The sequence below is a fragment of the Malaclemys terrapin genome, chromosome 13, assembly GCF_027887155.1.
Source record: "Malaclemys terrapin pileata isolate rMalTer1 chromosome 13, rMalTer1.hap1, whole genome shotgun sequence".
NCBI lineage: Eukaryota > Metazoa > Chordata > Testudines > Emydidae > Malaclemys > Malaclemys terrapin.
In genome coordinates this window covers 37,100,559-37,122,530 of record NC_071517.1, presented here as the reverse complement: position 1 = coordinate 37,122,530, position 21,972 = coordinate 37,100,559, and the positions used below count along the sequence as shown (strand labels likewise).

The following is a 21,972-nucleotide window of genomic DNA, read 5'->3' as shown; positions in this document are numbered from 1 at the left end:
GTGCCTAGCCAGGTTTAGATCACAGGAGCTCCCGGCGTCTTGACCTCCTTTCTCTAGTCACTTCTGACTGCTCTACGGGCTATGATTTGAGGTTGCGATTCCTAAGGGAGTCTTAGGGAGTTAGAAGCCCAAGATGTACATGCCTTACTCCCTTAGGCTCCTTTTCAAATCCCTACTGTCATTTTCTGGAATTGCAGAGAAGCCCAGGCCTTGGAAGTCAACAAAATAGATGCAGAGCTAGGATTACAAAGGGGTTGAGGCACCTAAAGAAGCTGAGGTCTACTGGGATTTGCAATAACACCAACAGTTTAGGCACCCAACTTCCATTGAATGCCCGTGGGATTTAGCCACTTAGCTCACATAGGAGCTTTGATAAATCCCAGTCAGTGCCTGTCTCCATCTAATTAGATGCCTAATCCATTTGTAATCCTGGCCTACAGATAACACAGAAGCTGGGCTGGAATGAGGGAACCCTGGGGGAGATCATAGGCCCTGCGCTAGGCAGTGGATCAGATTAGAGGATCAGAAGGAATCTTTTGGCTTTATCACCATGGCATCTATGCACTTGCCTCTGGGCCTTTGCTGCTGAGCTGTGAAGGGCTCCTGGGAGTGCGTCCCACTAGCCCTTAGGAAATAGAAGTGGATAAATTACGTTCCTGTAGCATGGGTCCTTTAATGCCAGTGCAAATCAGATCCAGCTACATACAGCTCACATGCAGAAAGCAACAGATCAGAGTCTAGTTCAGTTACAAAGTGAGGGGTGAAAGGACGCTCAGATACCTGGGCCTTTAGCTTCTCGATTGTGATATATAGATAGATATTGACCAAAGAATCCTGGTGCTGGATGACTGAATGCATCATATGTTGGGGGAAAAAATCCACAAAGATCATCATAGTAAGTTTATTTCAATTAAATATGTTTGGGGATCAACATACAGTGGGAAATTATGATGATGAATATGAATTAAAATATGAACTTGTTAAGACTTTACTTTCAGTTTAATCAATTACCTATTGCTGATAGGAATTTTTCCGCCTCTCAGGGAACGGTTGACTTTTCACTGAAAACGCAAAATCAATTTATTTACTTTTTAATTTTTGGCAAAGAAAATTTTCTACTGAAAACTCGATTTTATCACAAAACCAAAAATGTTTTTTTTTTTTTGAGATTTCAGATTCTTTACACAATAATCCCAAAATGTTTGAGAAAAGCAGACAGATTCTGAAATATGTTGTTGTTTAGCTAAAAAACCAACATCCATTATAAAAGATACAGCTAAAAATTTCCAACCAGCCTTAAACTTTAAATAAGTTGGGGAACATTAATATTATCTGATAAAGCATTAATTTCAAGTCCATTTGTTCTATTGCATATGTGTGATTTCTCTTTCAAAGTGATATTTGCAAGAAGGTAACAATGGAATAACAAGTAAAGTTGATAGAAAACAGAGTGCATTTAATACAGACTAGCCCCTTTTAACCCTGGTTTAGAGTTGAATCAAGCAGCCAAAGCCTGTCTATCCTGACCCTGTTCAAGGACATCATAGAATCTCATGGCTCAAAGGGACCTCAGGAGGCCATCTTGTTTAACCCCATGCTCAAAGCAGTGCCAGTCCCCAGACAGATTTTTGCCCCATATCCCTAAATGGTCCCCTCAAGAATTGAACTCACATCCCTGGGTTTAGTAGGCCAATGCCCAAACCACTGCGCAGCTCACTGGGAGTAGAGCACAGAACTTCTGGTCTAGCTTCACACTCCTGCTGGCTGAGTATAAATGGTGTAAATGGCTGTGCAGAACTTACACATACCAAGACATGGGGCCATGTTTCCAGAGGTATTTTGCTGCCTACTGGAATTTTCAGGAGCAACTAGGAGTTTATAACTCGTTAATTTCAAGGGGTGTTGAGGCCCTAGATGTTTTGAGAATCCCACTAGGTGCCTCTATACCTTTAAAAATCTGTCCCACAGCCTCTCTCCAAAGGACCTTACAGTCCCAGTAGACAGAGCAGAGAAAGGGAGGGAGGGGAAACAGAGGCAGAAAGAGGGGAAATGACTGGCCTAAGGTCAGACAGCAGGTCACTGGCAGAGAAAAGAGTAGAGCCCATGTGTCTTGACAACCCCTGCACCACACAGCACAGAGTAAACAATACAACATAGCAGTGATGCAGGGATGCTGCTAGTCTATGCTTTCACACATTTAAAATGTGTTGGCATTTTAGTCTATCCGTTCCATGGCCAAGCTGTGAGCTTGGTGATGGTCGCAACACAAGGACGTCCTCTGGAAGAATTGTTGGATTTGTATTGTACTTTGTTCCATCCTTCATACTGCATTTTAACAGGCCACATCTTGGGCCAAATCCTCAGATGATGGAAAGTAATGAAGCTCCATTTACTTTAAAGAAGCTAACCGAATTACAATAGTGTGATAACGTGACTGAGTGATTGTCAGAGGCGAGGAGTGCTAACAACACCTAATCATTGTAAGTGACAAGTGCTGTGCACCTTTAACATTCATATAATGAGATATTAGACAAAGGGGAATCAGGGCTATTCCCTCTGTCACTCTAATCCTGACCATTGTCTTTCTCATTACTTCCACAGCCATCACACAGTGTAACGAGGAGGAAAATGTCCAACCAAACCACCGTGACCGAGTTCCTTCTCCTGGGATTCTCTGACATTCAGGAACTGCAGATTTTTCACTTTGTGGTGTTTCTAGTTTTTTACCTGATATCCCTGCTGGGGAACCTTCTCATCATCACAGCCATAGCCCTCGACCGCCACCTTCACACCCCCATGTACTTCTTCCTGATGAATCTGTCCATCCTAGATCTCGGATCCATCTCTGTCACCATCCCCAAATCCATGGCCAATTCCCTCATGAATACCAAATCGATTTCTTATTCTGGATGTGTTGCCCAAGTCTTTCTCCTCGTCTTCTTTGCTTCAACAGATTATGCCATACTGACCGTCATGGCGTATGATCGATACGTCGCCATCTGCCAACCACTGCACTATGAGACAGTGATGAACAGAAGAGCTTGTGTCCAAATGGCAGCCAGTGCCTGGATCAGTGTCATTCTCTACTCTGCAGTGCACACTGGAAACACGTTTGCAATATCCTTCTGTGGAGGCAACATGGTGGATCAGTTCTTCTGTGAAATCCCCCAGCTCCTCAAGCTCGCCTGCTCTGACTCAGACCTCAGTGAAGTTGGGTTTCTCATCTTTAGTTTATTCTTATGCTTAAGCTGCTTTGTTTTCATAATTGTGTCATATGTTCAGATCTTCACCACAGTGGTGAGAATTCCCTCTGAGCAGGGCCGGCATAAAGCCTTCTCCACCTGCCTCCCTCACCTCAGTGTGGTCTCCTTGTTTGTTGGCACTGCCACTTTTGCATACCTGGAACCCATCTTCAGCTCTCCATCAGTTCGGAATCTTTTGGTGGCCCTTCTCTATTCTGTGTTGCCACCAATGATGAATCCAATTATCTACAGCATGAGGAACAAGGAGCTCAAAGGTGCACTGAGTAAAATGATAGGTTGGAGGTTATTTATTAAGAATTAAATGTCAATAGTTATCTTTTGATCAAGATTTCATTCTGTGTTTCTTTAGAAATATAATTATCTGATGGAATTATTGTCTTCATGAGAACATAAAATGCTATCTCTTCATGCCCAATTGGGTATTTACACTAGTAAAAATCCAGACAAACTTGACTGAAAAAAACAAAAAAGTGTTATTAAAGGTTTACACCAATGTAAATAAGATCAGAATCTATCTATCTATCTATCTATCTATCTATCTATCTATCTATCTATCTAGTAATTATAAAGGATTACCCATCACCATACTATATGAGCACCTTGCACATAATATCAGTAGCCATACCAAAAGTCTCTAGTGGGGTCTCTGGCTCTTCTTATTTTGGGGGATGAGAATTCTGACTGAGATATCAATGCATTTGTTGTTTGTTTCTCTGTTTTTTTAATTTATTTTTGTTTAGCTGGTTGGTTGGTGGTTGATTTGTTTCTTTGTTCCAGGTGGCTTTGGAGGTGGAAAGGCGTGGGGAGATGGTGAGTGTTTGGTTCGACCTGATTTTCAATATTTGTCCTCTCTTGGGAGTGCCCATATGTCATCTCTTTGATGAGGTTTTTCTGAGCGTGCTGAAAATTTGCTCCCCACACTGATAAAAGGGTGCAAAAGAGGTTTCTTCGTGGTTGAATTCCTGCTGAAATGATTATGTTTATACTATTGGGGTATTATTGTATTATTAATGATGTGTTGGGGAACAAAGAGCCTCAGGGAGGCATCTTTTTATCTTTTTAACTTAAATGATTATGTAAATGCTGTGTCATTGGTGCTCTGGTGGAAAGGCTTTTCTGAAGAGAAACTTTTTCAAGGGTTTCCTAAAGAAAATCTGATTTTGAATAATGAGGCCAAAAACTGGATCCCATTGAAGTCACTAGGGTCTAACCCCTCACTTCTAAGATATCATGATTTGGACAATAGCCAGTGCACATAAGGATCAAGATTTGGCTCACAACACCCTGGAAAAAGTGAAGGTGACAGCGATGTAAGGGTCACATTTTCGAACACAGGTAGACCAGCACCAGTGCAGAGTAGACTCACTGACTGAACCAGTATAATACTGATGTTGTTTTGGCCCAAAGTCCCTGGGATACACTTAGTAGTAATATAAACACTGATGTAAATTAGTTGTCTGGGGTCATTTTGTTCTAACCGTGGTGTATTTCACTAGGGGGGTGGTGAAGCACCGGAATGGATTACCTAGGGAGATGGTGGAATCTCCATCCTTAGAGGTTTTTAAGGCCCGGCTTAACAAAGTCCTGGCTGGGATGATTTAGTTGGTGTTGGTCCTGCTTTGAGCAGGGGATTGGACTAGATGACCTCCTGAGGTCTATTCCAACCCTCATATTTTATGATTCTATGAAAAATGCCATCTGTTGTTCCATATGCAATCCAGTGTAGATCTACCCACATTCAAGCTGAGAAAGAATCTCAGAAATTATTAGTTTTAGAATACCATCTTTGTGCATGGCTGTGAACACTACATATGTGATAGTCAAAGGCAGAGCATGTGATTAGATAGACAGACGTAGAGATAGGACCATTCCCTGTCCTAACACACAACCTCTTTTAGTCATAAAGATGGATTTTTTTTATTGTGAATTATGTTAGATAGATTAGATTAGATAATTTATGAACATTATTGTGTTTCTTTTCCTGTTAATGATTGTCTATGTCCAGAGCATGATTGTCCTATAAGTAGTCCTTATTAAATGTTATTTAGTAAAGATTTTTATGACTACATCTTACACCATCGCTCATTTACAAACAACTCCTCATATGTACTCTGTGTTTGAACTTTTAGCAGTTTTGATTGGATACATTTTTAACATGATCTCCTTCGTTTCTCTGAGTAAATAGAAGTATCACACTCAGGTTCCTTAAGAACGAAGGAGCCAGTTCTCAGCAGGTGTACATGGTTCTAGCTCCTCTGAAGCCAATAGAAATCTGAGAATTTACATCAGCTAAGGATCTGCTCTGAACAAAACTCACTTCCTTTGAAAATTCTGTACAAAGGCCCTGATTCCACAAGCCGCTTCAGCACATTCTTAACATTAAACACATGAGTACGCCCACTGAAGGTTTAAAAATAAAGCCATGTTTAAGTCCCTGTTGTATATGGGTTAGTATTATGGATAGGACTTAAGGCTAATACCAAACGGGTGTCAGACTCTGAGACTTCCTCAGTTTCTCTCCTTTCCAAGTCAAACAAAGCCCTACAATTGATGCACTGAAATTACTCTCCTCTTCTGGAGTCTAGATTATTAATGTAAAATAATAAGTTTATCTCAAAGCCAGAATCTCTGGGTCTTCTTCTCCAGACTCACCAGTCCATTATGTCCTTCATCACCAACCTTTCCCTCCTGGAGGGCCTGCTCACCAGCATACTCATCCCCAAGATGTTGACCAATATGGTGAGTGAGAAGAAGACCATTTCCTTCTCTAGCTGCCATGCCCAGGCCTAGTTCCTCTTCCTGGTGGGCTCCATGGAGTTTTTCCTCCTTGCTGTCATGTCCTTTGACCACTATGTGGTTATCAGATAACCACTGCAATATGCCACCATTGAGAGCACTCATGTCTCCCTCGTGCAGGTGGCTGTTGCATGGAAATGGGGGTTCCTGGCCTTGATTCTGCCCACTCTCTTGGTGGCTTGGCTTCCACACTATGGTCTCAACCTCACTGACCATTTTTTCTGCTACGTGGAGACACTCTCAAGCTCTCCTGCTTCAACACAGCTCTCTCCTGGACAGTCCAAATATATTAAGTCCGTTGTTTCTTTAAGGGAATAATATATCAGCTTATTATTTTAAATAGTTTTGCAGACACTTCAATTTAAATACACTGGATTAGATAAAAAATAAAACAAATTTATTAACTACAAGGAGATAGAGTTGAAATGAGTACCAGTAACGAGGTATAAAAGTTGGAAATGGATACAAGAAAAATAAACATAAAATGCTGCCCAACTTCACAAACTTTATTAAATTTGAAGCAAAGTTTTCTCCTCACATGCTTCCAGCAGTCTGACTGACCAACCCCCTTAAGTCAGGATCCATCCCCCAGAGTCCAACAGCAGCTTCCTTTGTTTCCTTAGGTGCTTTGAATGCTATGAACAGGGAGAGAGAGGTGTCTTGGGGTGTCTGATCCTTCTTTTTATAGTCCTGTCCCCTTTTTGAGAAGCATTTCCAGTCAGGAGCAAGGCAACACGCAGTCTATGTGGAAGGGAACTCCATATTGTTTCTTTGCTAAAATGTAGAATTTTGCCACTGTCTACTTTCCTGCCAAAGCATGGCCACATTTCAGATAATGGCACATCAGCTTTGTTGACACCTGGCTGAGGCATTGGCTTGTTCTTTGTCTTTGAGAAACTGGTTTGGCCACTCCCCAGTCTTATATGGAAAACATCCTTTAAGACATGAGAGATAAAAAGCCATTTTTTAAAAAGTAGTAAATAGAAAGGAGCATAAACACTACCAAATTAAGTGTAAACATGTAATAAGAAAAGACAAAGAGGAGTTTGAAGAATGGCTAGCTAAAAACTCAAAAGGTAATAACAAAATGTTTTTTAAGTATATCGGAAGCAGGAAGCCTGCTAAACATCCAGGGGGGCCACTGGACGATTGAGACACAAAAGGAGCACTTAAAGATGATAAAGTTATTGAGGAGAAACTAAATAAATTCTTTGCTTCAGTCTTCATGGCTGAGGAAGTTATGGAGATTCCCAAATCTGAGCTGACTTTTGTAGGTGACAAATCTGAGGAATTGTCACAGATTAAGGAGTCACAAGAGGAGGTTTTGGAATTAATTGATAAACTTAACGGTAGCAAGTCACTGGGACCAGATGGCATTCACCCAAGACTTCTGAAAGAACTCAAATGTGAAGTTGCAGAACTATTAACTATGGTTTGTAACCTGTCCTTTAAATTGGCTTCTGTACCCAATGACTGGAAGATAGCTAATGTAATGCTAATATTTAAAAAGGGCTCTAGAGGTGATCCCAGCAATTACAAACCGGTAAGTCTAACGTCAGTACCGGGCAAATTAGTTGAAACAACAGTAAAGAATAAAATTGTCAGACACATAGAACATAAATTGTTGGGCAAAAGTCAACATGGTTTCTGTAAAGGGAAATCATGTCTTAGAGTTCATTGAAGGGGTCAACAAACATATGGACAAGGGGGATCCAGTGGACAAAGTGTACTTAGATTTCCAGAAAGCCTTTGACAAGGTCCCTCACCAAAGGCTCTTACGTAAATTAAGTTGTCCTGGGATAAGAGGGAAGGTCCTTTCATGGATTGAGAACTTGTTAAAAGACAGAGAACAAAGAGTAGGAATAAATGGTAAATTCCCAGAATGGAGAGGGGTAACTAGTGGTGTACCCCAAGTGTCAGTCCTAGGACCAATCCTATTCAACTTATTCATAAATGATCTGGAGAAAGAGGTAAAAAGTGAGGTGGCAAAGTTTGCAGCTGATACTAAACTGCTCAAGATAGTTAAGACCAAAAGCAGACTGTGAAGGAACTTCAAAAAGATCTCACAAAACTAAGTGATTGGGCAACAAAATGGCAAATGAAATTTAATGTGGATAAATGTAAAGTAATGCACATTGGAAAAAATAACCCCAACTATACATACAGTATGATGGGGGCAAATTTAGCTACAAGTAATCAGGAAAAAGATCTTGGAGTTCTCTGACGACGTCCACGCAGTGTTCAGCAGCAGTCCAAAAAGAAAACAGGATGTTAGGAATCATTAAAAAGGGGATAGAGAATAAGACTGAGAACATCTTATTGTCCTTATATAAATCCATGGTACGCTCATATCTTGAATACTGCATACAGATGTGGTCTCCTCATCTCAAAAAAGTTATACTGGCATTAGAAAAGGTTCAGAGAAGGGCAACTAAAATGATTAGGGGTTTGGAATGGGTCCCATATGAGGAGAGATTAAAGAGCCTAGGACTTTTCAGCTTGGAAAAGAGGAGACTAAGGGGGGATATGATAGGGGTATATAAAATCATGAGTGGTGTGGAGAAAGTGAATAAGGCAAAGTTATTTACTTGTTCCCATAATATAAGGACTAGGGGCCACCAAATGAAATTAATGGGCAGCAGATTTAAAACAAATAAAAGGAAGTTCTTCTTCACACGGCGCACAGTCAATCTGTGGAACTCCTTGCCTGAGGCTAGTTTAAAAGAGAACTGGATACATTCATGGAAGTTAAGTCCATTAATGGCTAGTAGCCAGGATGGGTAAGAAATGGTGTCCTTAGCCTCTGTTTGTCAGAGGGTGGAGATGGATGGCAGAAGAGAGATCACTTGCTCATTACCTGTTAGGTTCACTCCCTCTGGGGCACCTGGCATTGGCCACTGTCAGTAGACAGGATACTGTGCTAGTTGGACCTTTGGTCTGACCCAGTACAGCCATTCTTATGTTCTTATGAGCTCATCTTATGTTTATAACTTCACATATTACGCTGCTACGTGCATTTTGCCATTATATTATTGGCCATCAGATTATGAGTTTGTAAATGATAACTCTCAAGGCATAACTTGTATGGACTTTATCACAATAGTGTGTAGAGTGTGAACAAAGGGATATATTAAGAACATAATAACAGCCACCCTGGGTCAGACCAAAGGTCCATCAAGCCCAGTATCCTATCCTCTGACAGTGGCCAATGGGAATGAATAGACAGGTTATCATCAAGTGATCCATGCCCTATCACCCAAACCCAGCTCCTGGCAAGCAGAGGCTAGGGACACCATTTCTACCCACCCCGGCTAATAGCCATTGATGGACTTATCTTCCATGAATCTATCTAGCTCCCTTTTCAACCCTGTTATAGTATTGGCCTTCACAACACCCTCTTGCAAGGAGTTCCAGAGGTTGACAGTGCGTTGCGTGAAAAAATACTTTCCTGAAGGAGTAAATAACACTTCCTTATTTACTTTCTCTATACCACTCATGATTTTATAGACTTCTATCATATCACCAATTAGTCACCTCTTTTCCAAGCAGAAAAGTCCCAGTCTTATTAATCTCTCCTCATACGGAAGCCATTCTACACCCCTAATAATTTTTGTTGCCCTTTTCTGAAACTTTTACAATTTCAGTATATCTTTTTTGAGATGAGGTGAACACATTTGCAAACAGTATTCAAGGTGTGGGCGTACTATGGATTTATATAGAGGCAATATGATATTTTCTGTCTTATTATCTATTCCTTACTTAATGATTCCCAAGATTCTGCTCACTTTTTTGACTGCCACTGCACATTGAGTGGATGATTTCAGAGAACTATCCACAATGACCCTTTACGGCTTTAGCTGTCAATTAAGTCAGAGAGCTAGAGCAAATGAGAAAAAAAATCAGTGCAAAACTTTGACTTTGCCTTTGCATCAGATACCCAAAATTAGAAAAAGATTCGGGATTTGGCAATGAAACGTATTTGTTTTTAGCAAAATACTAGTGTTAATTGAAAATGTTACATTCCAACAAAAGAAAATTGAGGTTTTCAGTTTAAAAAAAAATTGTTTCAAGTATAGCAGAAACTTTTCTTGGACATTTTTGCTTAATTTTAAATCCCATTTTGAAAACAAAAATGGGCAGAAAATCTCCAACCGCTTCTAATTGGAAATTGAGCTTTAAACAAAGTTGGGAAACATTATTCTTATATTTAATAATACAGCCATTTCAAACGTGTTTCTTCCATTGCAACCGTGTTTATTTCTGTTTCAAAGAAATAGTTATGGAAAGGTAAAAAAACAGCATAGCAGCAAATCCTGCAGATTGTGTTTTGTACACACTAGCACCTGTAAACTCAGAGTCAGCATTGCACCAGCCACCTGAAGCCTGTCTATCTCAAACCTGCCCAAGAACACAGAGGGGGGACAGAATCAAGATCTCCTGTTCCAGCCCCATATCCTCTGTCCCACACTGGTGCCAGCTGAACACCAATGCTGTAAACAGGTGCACAAAACATACACATAGTAAAACACAGGCCCTCCCTAACTGAGATCACAGTCCTAGTAGACAAGGCAGAGAAAGGGGGAGAAAGGAAACAGAGGCAACTTGCCCAAGATTATCCAGAAGGTCAGTGGCAGAGACAAGAACATAACCCAGGTCTCCTGATTGCCACTGACCTGCACAGCGCAGACATGAAGGTAGAGAGGGAAACGATAAACCATAGCAGTAACAGAGGGATGCTCCTAGCCCATCATTACACAGAGACACAAGTGCAGCAAGTATCAGGGGCCATGAATCTATCTGTAAGCAGGTAGCAGGCCATCTCTGCACAGAACTCAGTGTGGAATCATCATAGACGAGCTGGTGCTAGGGGCGCTGGGTATGTCCATGTCATGTTTCCCTGGGAAAAGGGGATCAGGCTGTGCTGCTGGTTTAGAAGTTTAGTTTCCTGTCCAAGTTGTTTGTCCAAAGGAGAAGTGAGTGGAAGGGACCTGGGTCACCGAGTCCAATCCCCTGCTCTCACTGGCAACCCAGTCATATAATCCCCACCCTAAACCTACACAGCTCCATGTTAACACCAGTTAGGTTGTTTGTCAATGGCTCCTATTGGGAGGCTGCTCTATATCATCCCTGCTCTGATGGGGACAAACTTTCTTCTCATTTCCAAGCTAAATTTACTCCTAAATTTATCCCCATTCTTTCTTGTGCCGACATTCTTCTTTAGCATCAATAGCTCTTCTTCCTCTCTGGTGTTTACCCCCTCGATGTATTTATAGAGAGGGATCATATCCCCTCTCAGCTGACATTTTGCGAAGTTAATTAGCCAAACTCTTTTAGGCTACGACAACTCAGCAAGCTAGGCTGTGATTCACCAGCTTCCATATATGTACTCGTATGCTAGCTTGGTGAGCATAAATAGCAGTATACCTGCAGTAGCCATGCTGAGTATAAACCCACCTGAACCCTGGGGCTATCTATTCAGCACAGTTTCCCCTTATCAAGCCTCATCTTGGACCAGATCCTCAGATGGCAGATACAGACGCCATCTATTGACTGTAAGGGAGCTGTGGCAATTTCCACTGGTGTGACAATGCTTTTCACTAATGGTGTGATTGTCAGAGGTGAGGAGGCAGAAGTGCTCTACCTGACCATTGCCCTTTCCCTTCCTTCCACAGGCAGTCCATGATGTACTAAGAACCACCGTGACCATGTTCCTTCTCCTGGGATTCTCTGAGGTTCGGGAGCTGCAGATTTTACACTCTGTGGTGTTTCTAAGGATTTACCTGGCAGCCCTGGTGGGAAATCTCCTTGTTACCATCCTTTTAGTGCTTGACCACCACCTTCACATCCCCATGTACTTCTTCCTGATGAATCTGTCCATACCAAACCCTGGCATCCATCTCGGTCACCGTCCCCCAGTTCATGGCCAACTCCCTATTGAACACTAGGTTGATTTCTTATGCTGGATGTGTTGCCCAAGTCTTTCTCTTCATTTTCTTCACTGCGGTTGACTTTGCTTTTCTCACCATCATGGCGTACGACCGATATGTCGCCATCTGTCAACCACTGCACTATGAGACTATAATGAACAGGGGAGCTTGTGTTCAAATGGCAGCCAGTGCCTGGATCAGTGGAATTCCCATTTCTACTATGCAGACTGGGAACATATTTGCATTACCTTTTTGTGGTGGTAACAAGGTGGATCAGTTCTTCTGTGAAATCCCCCAGCTTCTCAAGATCACCTGCTCTGACTTATACCTCGGTGAAGTTGTTATTATTTCTTTTCTCTTGTTCTTAGGCTTAAGCTGCTTTGCTTTTATAATTGTGTCATATGTTCAGATCTTCAAAACAGTGCTGAGAATTCCCTCTGAGCAGGGCCGCCATAAAGCCTTCTCCACTTGCCTCCCTCACCTCAGTGTGGTCTCCTTGCTCTTTTGCACTGCACCTTTTCCTACCTGAAACCCACCTCCAGCTCAACATCAGGTCTGGATGTCATGGTGGCTGTTCTTTATTCCGTGATGTCTCCAGTGATTAATCCAGCCATCTACAGCATGAGGAACAAAGAGATCAAAGGTGCCCTGAGGAAACTGACTGAGGGGAAGTTATTCAAAAAGAATAAAATTTCTCCCATAACCATGTTTTCATTCTATGCTTCTTTACAGATATAATCAACTGATGACATTATTGTCTCCATGGGAATGTGAGTTGAGGGTCTTAATGCAAAAATGTTGTGTTCACAATAGTAATAACCCCGACTAAGTTCACTGAAGTCAGTGGAGTTATTCAACTGTGAATTAGATAAGAATCTATCTATCTAAATTTTAGGACATTTCGTTCAATTCTGCATTTCCATGCTAGAAGCATCAGTTTAGCTGAACTTGACCTTCTGGACAGGCACGAGCTGTCACTGGGAAACCTTAACTCTGGGTTAATGAAGTTTTTTGCCATTTTATTTCCTAGTTTTTTAACAGAAAGAAAGCTTGTTGCTCAGGGTTAGTGGTCATTGTGGTGGCTGTAGGTGGCCATGGATATGAAGGATGAGTGAAGTAAAAGGCTCTTTTAACAATCATCACATTTTTCTGAAAAGCAGCTGTATTCTGTTCACTGCTTGGCCAATCTGGGTTCCCCTCACTTCGACCCCTCATCCCCAAATCTCTCAGTAAGTGCAGCACAAAGCTGGACACAGCCATCTGCCACAATACAGGCTCAGAAAGATGTGAAATGGCCTGTTCATCTCATTGAGCTGTTCTCAGCGGAGTGAGAAACACCTGCAGGAGATGGTACAACCTGAAACAATCGCTCGGAGAGGTGTGAACTGCTCCACTCATATCAGTCACCCATGTGCCAGCAGGCTGTTCAGTGTGTTGTGGGTTCATGTCCCCCTTTGCCTCTTCTCAGCTTCACACCCTGATGGATGGCGCTTCCCCAGACCTTGGCATACATTGGGAGGGGTGATTAGGGAGACAGACTCAATTCCCTCTCCTGCCAAAAGGCAAGGAGAAAGCCCCCATAAAGCTGGAGAGGGAGGGGTATCAGACACCCATAGATGCATCGAGAGCCCCCTGATATTGGCACCCATAAGGGAGGGGAATGTGGGACTGTTGGGCACCCTGCCCATTGTTCTAGTTCTGGGTCCAGCAGAGAAGGAGCTAGATACACAGGCACAGAGAGTGCTGATGGAAACGCAGTGGGTGCTGTGCTTGCTTTATTGTTCCTGTTGCAAAACTGAAGCTAACAGGAAAGTGAGGCTTTGCACTGGGGAGCGGAGAGAGCTTAGAGCCCTCTGAACATTGAAAGAGACAGGATATCACACCCCTCTGTTCTCCTAGTCCCACATCACTCACCTTCATGTCCCCTCTTCCCAGTGTGCCACCGCTCCTCATCTTCTGACCCCCAACTCATCTCCTATCTACCCACCCTATTCGTCCCCTTCCCCATAATCCCCCTCTCCTTGCTGCCCCCCAAACCCCACTCCCGCAGTTCCCACCAGGTCTTCCACCCTCATCATCCTTCCCTCCCAGCAGGTAACTGCATTTCAAAATTTGTTTCATCACCTTCTAAATATCCTGCAGTGCCCAGGTGACATTTTCCCACAATTTGAAACCCTCAGACAGAGCCAGGTGCCTCCTTATTCTGAGGTTCAGATTTCGACTCAGGGTTAGATCTGAACTTAAAGTGCCCAGAGGGCATGTGGGTCTGTCAGCCACTACTGGACATTCCCCCTTCAAGGACTAACAGCCTGTGAGCCAGAGGTAGCTTTCAACCAACTCATCCTCTCTCCATGCATGTGTACAGCATAATCCATTTGATGCGACTCCAAGCACTTCGAAAGCTGACGGGCCTAACTGAGAGCTAGACCCTTTGGCTAATAACTGTCTCTTTATTTCCTCCAAAGAGCTGGTGAGTGGCCCTTGAGCACTGGAAAGCTCCCTGCTATGAGGATCTGAGCCCTGGTTTGATCTCTGTCTGTGCACAATAAATCAGCACCAAAACACACCAACATTAAGAAAAGTTAGAAGTAACTCCTTTGGAGTCAATGGGGCTGCTTCCCTCTCACTCACCCTAGTGTAATCATTGGACTCAGTGGGGCTGATTTCCCCCTCACTCACCCCAGGGTAAGTCCATGGTGTGATAATGGAGTATGTCAGGTCTAAGGAAGAGGAGATTCAGGTCCTTTGACTTCAGCCCCTGCTGAGGTGTGGCCCTTCTCTGTGTGGTCCTGAGCCCTTCTGTAGTAGTAGGATTTTATGTTTGTATTAATATAATTTAGAATGAAGGATAACGAATAATAAAGTAGCACATATTAAATGTATTGGTGTATGATTTGATCATATCCTGCCAGCCACCCTTTTGGAATAACAGAAAGGAATGGACTAATGGGCCATTGGTAGAGATACATCAGCCAGAATCTGATTTCAAGGTAGTGACAGACTTTGAGGGTCACTAATTTGTTGTAGGTTTAGCATTTTAAAATAAGTAAAAGAATGCAATAATTGTTTTTCTTTTGTGTTGCAATTTGATGCTCCTGTTCAAAATGTTCTGTGTAAATTAATTCTGTTTTGTGTGTGAATGAAGAATGTATGTGTTAAGAGATAAGTGTGAAGGCCATCACTGAACCAGATGTAATAGGGAGGAACTAGAGACAGATGCAAGGGCGCTAGGAGGCTGCAACACACTCCTATTGAAATGTCAGAGGAGGGCATATTGATGACACTAAAGATGAGACAGGCTCTTATCTATGGGGATGAAATAGCTGTGATAAAGAATGAGAAGGACCATTTAAGAAAACAAGCACTCAACAACCAACAATTGATTACAGCATGATGGAGCAAAACTCATTAGTCCCAATGAAGGAAAATCACAATATAAACAGGTTGCCTTGCCAGGAAACTTTGGGTTTGTCCTGCCAAGACTTCTCCGGAGCATCGTGTCTTGACCGACAGAAACTGGCTCCTCCCTACCCGTGATCAACCTAGCTGGTCATTAGGTTGATCCGGTCTGGTAACTATAACATCGACTGGCAAAACAGTGTGCATGGTATGTGTATGTGTGACTGAAAAGCATATGCTAACTGTTGTATTCTCAATAAATGCGGTATGTTGCCTTCTCCCCTAAAAACGATCTTGTGTGCTTTGTACAAGCATAACACTTCAATCCCAAATCCTCTTGGGGCACAGCCCTTCTTTATGAGTTGTTGGGACCCTCAACCCAGAATCCCCTGGGGCATGGCCCTTCTCTATGGGGTGCTCTGCCCCCCGTCCCTACTGTCCATAGCATCTCCTACCCCATTTTGCTATCCTTCTGCCCCCCCTCTGTAAAACCCACATCTGGCAAAGCTTAACGAAACCCCCCTGATATCAGAGTGCCTACGGTACCACATCAAAGACGGCATGACCAAGCACCAGGAGTGGGGCATGCTGGGTTTCTATGGGTGGGGGAGTTCAGTGACCTGGGTCTGACTGGGGCTAGCAACAGATTCTGCACTAGCCACAGCCTGGAACAATAGGGATGGGATCCGGAGATCTGCCCCCACTGCCGCAGCTGCAGCATAAGAACATAAAAATGGCCCTACTGGCTCTGACCAAAGGTTCATGTAGCCCAATATCCTGTCTTCCGACAGAGGCCAATGCCAGGTGCCCCAGAGGGAATGAACAGAACAGGTAATCATCAAGTGACCCGTCCCCTGTCACTCATTCCCAGCTTCTGGCAAACAGAGGCTAGGGACACCATTCCTGCCCATCCTGGCTAATAGCCATTGATGAACCTATCCTCCATTAATTTATCTACTTCTTTTTTGAACCCTGTTATGGTCTCAGACTTCACAACATCCTCCAGCAAGGAGTTCCACAGTTTGATTGTGCACTGTATGAAGAAATACTTCCTTTTATTTGTTTTAAACCTGCTCCTGATTAATTTCATTTGGTGACTCCTAATTCTTGTGTTATGAGAAGTAGTAAACAACACTTCCTTATCTAATTTCTCTACACCACTCATGATTTTATAGACCTCAAACTTATTCCCCCTTAGCCATCTCTTTTCCAAGCTGAAAAATCCCAATCTTATTAATCTCTCCTCATATGGAAGTTGTTCTATACCCTTAATCATTTTTGTTGCTCTTATCTGAACCTTTTCCAATTCCAATATATATTTTTTTGAGATGGGGTGACCACATGTGCACACAGTATTCAAGATGCTAGCGTATCATGGATTTATATAGAGGCAACATGATATTTTCTGTCTTATTATCTATCCCTTCTTAATTATTCCCATCATTCTGTTCATTTTTTTGACTGCCGCTGCACATTGAGTGTATGTTTTCAGAGAACTATCCACAATGACTCCAAGATCTCTTTCTTGAGTGGTAACAGCTAATTTAGACCCCATCATTTTATATGTATAGTTGTAATTATGCTTTCCAACATTCATCACTTTCTATTTATCAACATTAAATTTCATTTGCCATTTTGTTGCCCAGTCACCCAGTTTTGAGAGATCCTTTTGTAGCTCTTTGCAGTCTGCCTGGGTCTTAACTATCTTTAGTAATTATGTATCATCTGCAAATTTTGCCACCTCACTGTTTATCCATTTTCCCAGCTCATGTATGAATATGTTGAATAGGACAGGTTCCAGAACAGACCACTGGGGGACACTACTATTTTATGCTCTAATAAATTTGTTAGTCTCTAAGGTGCCACAAGTACTCCTGTTCTTTTTGCGGATACAGACTAACACGGCTGCTACTCTGAAAACTACTATTTATCTCTTTCTCCATTCAGTTTTCTATCTTTTAACCAGTTTCCTACCTTTTAACCAGTTACCAATCGATGAGAGGTTTCAGAGTGGTAGCCATGTTAGTCTACCACTTATGCCCAAATTTATTTGGGCATAAGCTTTCATGGGCTAAAACACACTTCCTTAATTTATTAGTCTCGTTTTAGTTGGTATGGCAACACCCATTTTTTCATGTTCTCTGTGTGTATATATCTTCCTATTGTATTTTCCACTGCATGCATCCAATGAAGTGGGTTTTAGCCCATGAAAGCTTATGCCCAAATAAATTTGTTAGTCTCTAATGTGCCACAAATACTCCTCGTTCTTTTTTTCAATCAATGAGAGCACCTTTCCTCTTATCCCATAACAGCTTACTTTGCCTAAGAGCCTTTGGTGAGGGACCTTGTCAAAGGCTTCCTGGAAATCTAAGTATACTATATCCACTGGATCCCCTTGGTCCACATGCTTGTTGACGCCCTCAATGAATTTTAGTAGATTGATGAGGCATGATTTCCCTTTACTAAAACCATGTTGACTTTTCCTCAATAAATTATGTTCATCTATATGTCTGACAATATTGTTCTTTATTACAATTTCAACCAGTTTGCCCAGTACTGAAGTCAGGCTTACAGGCCTGTAATTGTTGGAATCACCTCTGGAGCCCTTTTAAAAATTGGCGTCACATTAGTTATCCTCCAGTCATCTGGTACAGAAGCTGATTTAAATGATAAGTTATAGACTACAGTTAGTAGTTCTTCAATTTCACATTTGAGTTCCTTCAGAACTCTAGGGTGAATACCATCTGGTCCTGGTGACTTATTGCTGTTTAATTTATCAATTTGTTCCAAAAACTCCTCTAATGAAACCTCAATTTGGGACAGTTCCTCAGATCTGTCACCTAAAAAGAATGGCTCAGGTTTGGGAATCTCCCTCACATCCTCATCTGTGAAGACTGATGCTGTCATAAATATAAAGGAAGGGCGAGAACCTTTATGTATGCAGTAACATAAAATCCCTCCTGGCCAGAGTACAGAATCACTTATGTTTAAGGGGTTAATCAGTTCAATTAACCTAGTTGGCACCTGACCAGAAGGACCAATGGGGAAAGAAGATATTTTCAAATCTGCGGGGGTGTGGGCGGTTTTGTTTGTGCTCTCTTTGTTTGTTCTCACTTGGGACACAGAGAGAGAGACAAAGCAGGTAAATCAGCTCCTAAAAAGATACCTGAAATGATGCATGTAAAATTTCAGAAATTGTAAGTAAAGGCAAGGAAATGCATTAGATTATCTTTTGTTTTAGCTTGTGAATTTTCCCTATGCTAAGAGGTAGTTTTATTCCTGTTTTTTGTAACTGTGAAGTTGAGTCCAGAGGGAGTCCTCTGTGTTTTAAATCTTTTATTACCCTCTAAAGTTACTCTCTATCCTGATTTTGCAGGTGTGATTCTTTTACTTTTTTCTTTATAATAAAGCTATTCTTTTAAGAACCTGATTGATTTTTAGTGTCCTAAAAAACAAAGGGTTTGGTCTGTGCTCACTTTGTTAACCTATTGGTTAGTATATTATTCTCAAGCCTCCCCAGGAAAGGGGATCAAGGGGCTTTGGGGGATATTTTGGGAAAATAGAGACTCCAAGTGGTCCTTTTCCAGAATCTTTGTCTAAATCACTTGGTCGTGGAAGCAATACCATCCAAGGACAAGGAAAGGATTTGTGCCTTGGGGAAGTTTTTAATCTAAGCTGGTATTTATAAGCTTAGGGGATCTTTCATGTGGGTCCTCAGATCTGTACCCCAGAGTTCAGAGTGGGGAGGAAACCCTGGCAGATGCAAAGAAAACATTTAGTTTCTCTGCAATGGGCTTAACGTCCTTGAGTGCTCCTTTATTGTCTGCCTGAGTCTGAAGAGAGCCTGAGACAATGGCTCTGGGAGCAGGGAGTGAATTCCCAGCCCCACTGCTCTGGCCGACTCCACCAACCCCACCCCAGCAGGCTGCTCTGTGTGCTGGGGGACAGGAAGAGCACAGCAGTCCCAACCCCCTCACCCAAGCAGAAACACCCTGGCTGGGGAAGTAAGGACTGGGGGGACCATGACTGCCCCCTGGCTTTCTGTGGGCACCTACCTAATCCCAAGGAGTTGGAGGACAGTCACCTGCTCCTCTTCTGGTACTGACCAGGTGTCCCATGCCATTGTTCCAGCCTCTCTTTGAAGCCCCCCAACCCCATGCGTGGCCCTGGAATGTCTGAATCCAGCCCTGAGAGTCAGCAGAGCTTTATGGGACAAAATGTGCCTCTTTCCACAGGCTCCTGGGAACAGCCCAGTTCAGAGCTCTGACTCCTGGAGGGACCAGCACCAACTGCTGAAGAGGAAGGGACAGGGACCCCCCCGCCCCCGCCAGTGGACAATTCTGCACTGACCTCCATGTCAGCGAGGTTTCCTGTGAGTTAATGGCTAGCTGGAGACCTGCACCATGCAGTTTAAAACATTCTCTGATCGAATGTAACCATGAAGGCTATTGTGATCCATGCCAATGTCTCACCCTGCTGGTCATTTTGCCTCTGTAATACCTTGTTGAAGTGAGTTCCCCAGGTTAGCTGTGTGCTGGTTGGCAGTGGGCAGAGGCCACCCTGTAAATACTGTTCAGAAAAGGGGCTGGGCCAGGCAGAGGAAGGAGGAGAGCAGGGATGGAAGGAAGTGGTGGCCAGGGCTTGCCTATGGGGAGAAGGAGAGAATGGACAGGTGTTGGGAGCCTGTGGCTGTTCCCTGGAGCTCAGGCCATGTCAGGGGACTGGGGCTGAGCAGAGGAGAGGATTGGTGGTCAGAAGAGGGGACTGGTGGGCAGAGGGGATAAGCAGGGATCTCTGAGGAAGCTGAGTCAGGAACTCTGGGTGAGGAATTGACTCTCAGCCATGGGAGGGGGAATCTCAAAGAACAGGGGCTGAGAGGGTCTGTGGGGTAGGGATTGTGAGAGGGGTGGGAGAAGATTAAGCGCTGTGGGTGTTTGCTTGGGGGTCTGAGCTAGGTGAGGGAGAGGGAGGGAAACACTCAGGGTCTAGAGTAAGATGGGTTCAGTGAGTGAATCATGGATCATCTCTAAATAAACATTTCTTTATAAATTTTTCATCCAGTCTCAATTATTATCCCTCAGATTTTGGTAAAGAGAGGCACAGAGAGTTGAGGTAACATAGCTGCATATCTGGGCTTAGATCACAGGAGTTCTTAGCATCTTGATCTCCTTTCTCTAGATGCCTGGCTGTACTAGTTATCTTTACAGGCTGGGAATCTCAAGGGCATCTAAGGGAGTTAGGATCCCAAGTTGTGCATGCCTTACTGCCATAGGCTCCTTTGCAAATCCCAGGCACCATTTTCTGAAATTCAGCAGAAGCCCAGGCCTTGGAAGTTAACAAGAGACACAGGGCCAGGATAACAAAGGAGTTTAGGCACCTAAAGAAGGAGATAGAGGCCTATTGGGATTTACAATAGCATCGAAGCAGGTTAAGCTCCTCACTCCCACTGAATGACCATGGGACTTAGCCACCTACCTCATTTAGGAGCATTGATAAATCCCCGTAGGTGCCTGTCTCCATCTTTGTGATCCTGGCCCACAATAATACAGAATCAGGGCTGGAATCAGGGAACGCTGGGGGAGATTGTAGGCCCCGTGCTATGTGAGAGTCAGACTTGAGGGACAGAATGGCTCTTTTGGCTTTATCACCTAGGCATCTATGCACCTGCCTCTGGGCCTATGCTGCTGAGCTGTGCAGGGCTCCAGGGAGTGAGTCCCGCTAGCCCTTATGAAATAGACATGAATAAATCACCTTCCTGCAGCATTAGTCCTTTAATGCCAGCGATGCTCAAGGCCAGCTACACACAGCTCATCTGCAGAGAGCAACAGGTTTGAGACTAGTTCTGGTTGTGCAGTCTCAAAATGAAGGGGGAAAGGATTCTCAGATGCATGTGCCTTTAGCTTCTAGATTCTGGTACATAGATAGATACTGACAAAGGATCCTGTTGCTGGACCAAATGTATCATCGGTTGGGAAAAAATCCACAAAGATCAGTACAGTAAGTTTGCTATTTCAATTAAATATGTTTGGGAATCAATATACAGGGGGAAATTAAGATGAGAAATATGAATTATGGTATGAACTCATTAAGACTTTTACTCTCAATTTTATTGGATACCTGCTGCTGATAGGAATGTTTCCACCCTTCAGGAAAAATTTGACTTTTCACTGAAAACCAAAAATCCATCCCAACCGCCCCCGCCCTGCCCAATTTTTGGCAAATGAAAACTTTCTGCTGAAAAGTGGTGGGTTTTTTAAATCACAAAACCAAAAATGTTTTGTTTTTGAGTTTTCGATTACTTTACAAACCAATCACAAAATGTTTGGAGAAAAGCAGACAGACTCTGAGATTTGTTGTGGTTTAGCTGAAAACCCACTCGCCATTAAAAAGAACACAGCTGAAAATTTCCAACCAGCCTTAAACTTTAAATGAATTGGGGAACATTAATATTGCCTGATAAGACCTTAATTTCAAACCATTTATTCTATTGCATCTGTGTGATTTCTCTTTCAAAGTGATAGTCATGAGGAGGTAACAACTGAATGACCAGTAAAGTTGACAGGGCACAGACTATGTTTTATACAGAC

General features: G+C 42.9%; 1 protein-coding gene across 1 annotated transcript; it reads left to right on the top strand.

Moving 5' to 3' along the window:
• Positions 1-2,628: 2,628 nt before the first annotated feature.
• Positions 2,629-3,564, top strand: LOC128848389 (olfactory receptor 14A16-like). The gene has a single exon (XM_054048350.1). The coding sequence runs from the start codon at positions 2,629-2,631 to the stop codon at positions 3,562-3,564; it is 936 nt and encodes a 311-aa protein (XP_053904325.1).
• The last annotated feature ends 18,408 nt before the right edge of the window (positions 3,565-21,972 follow it).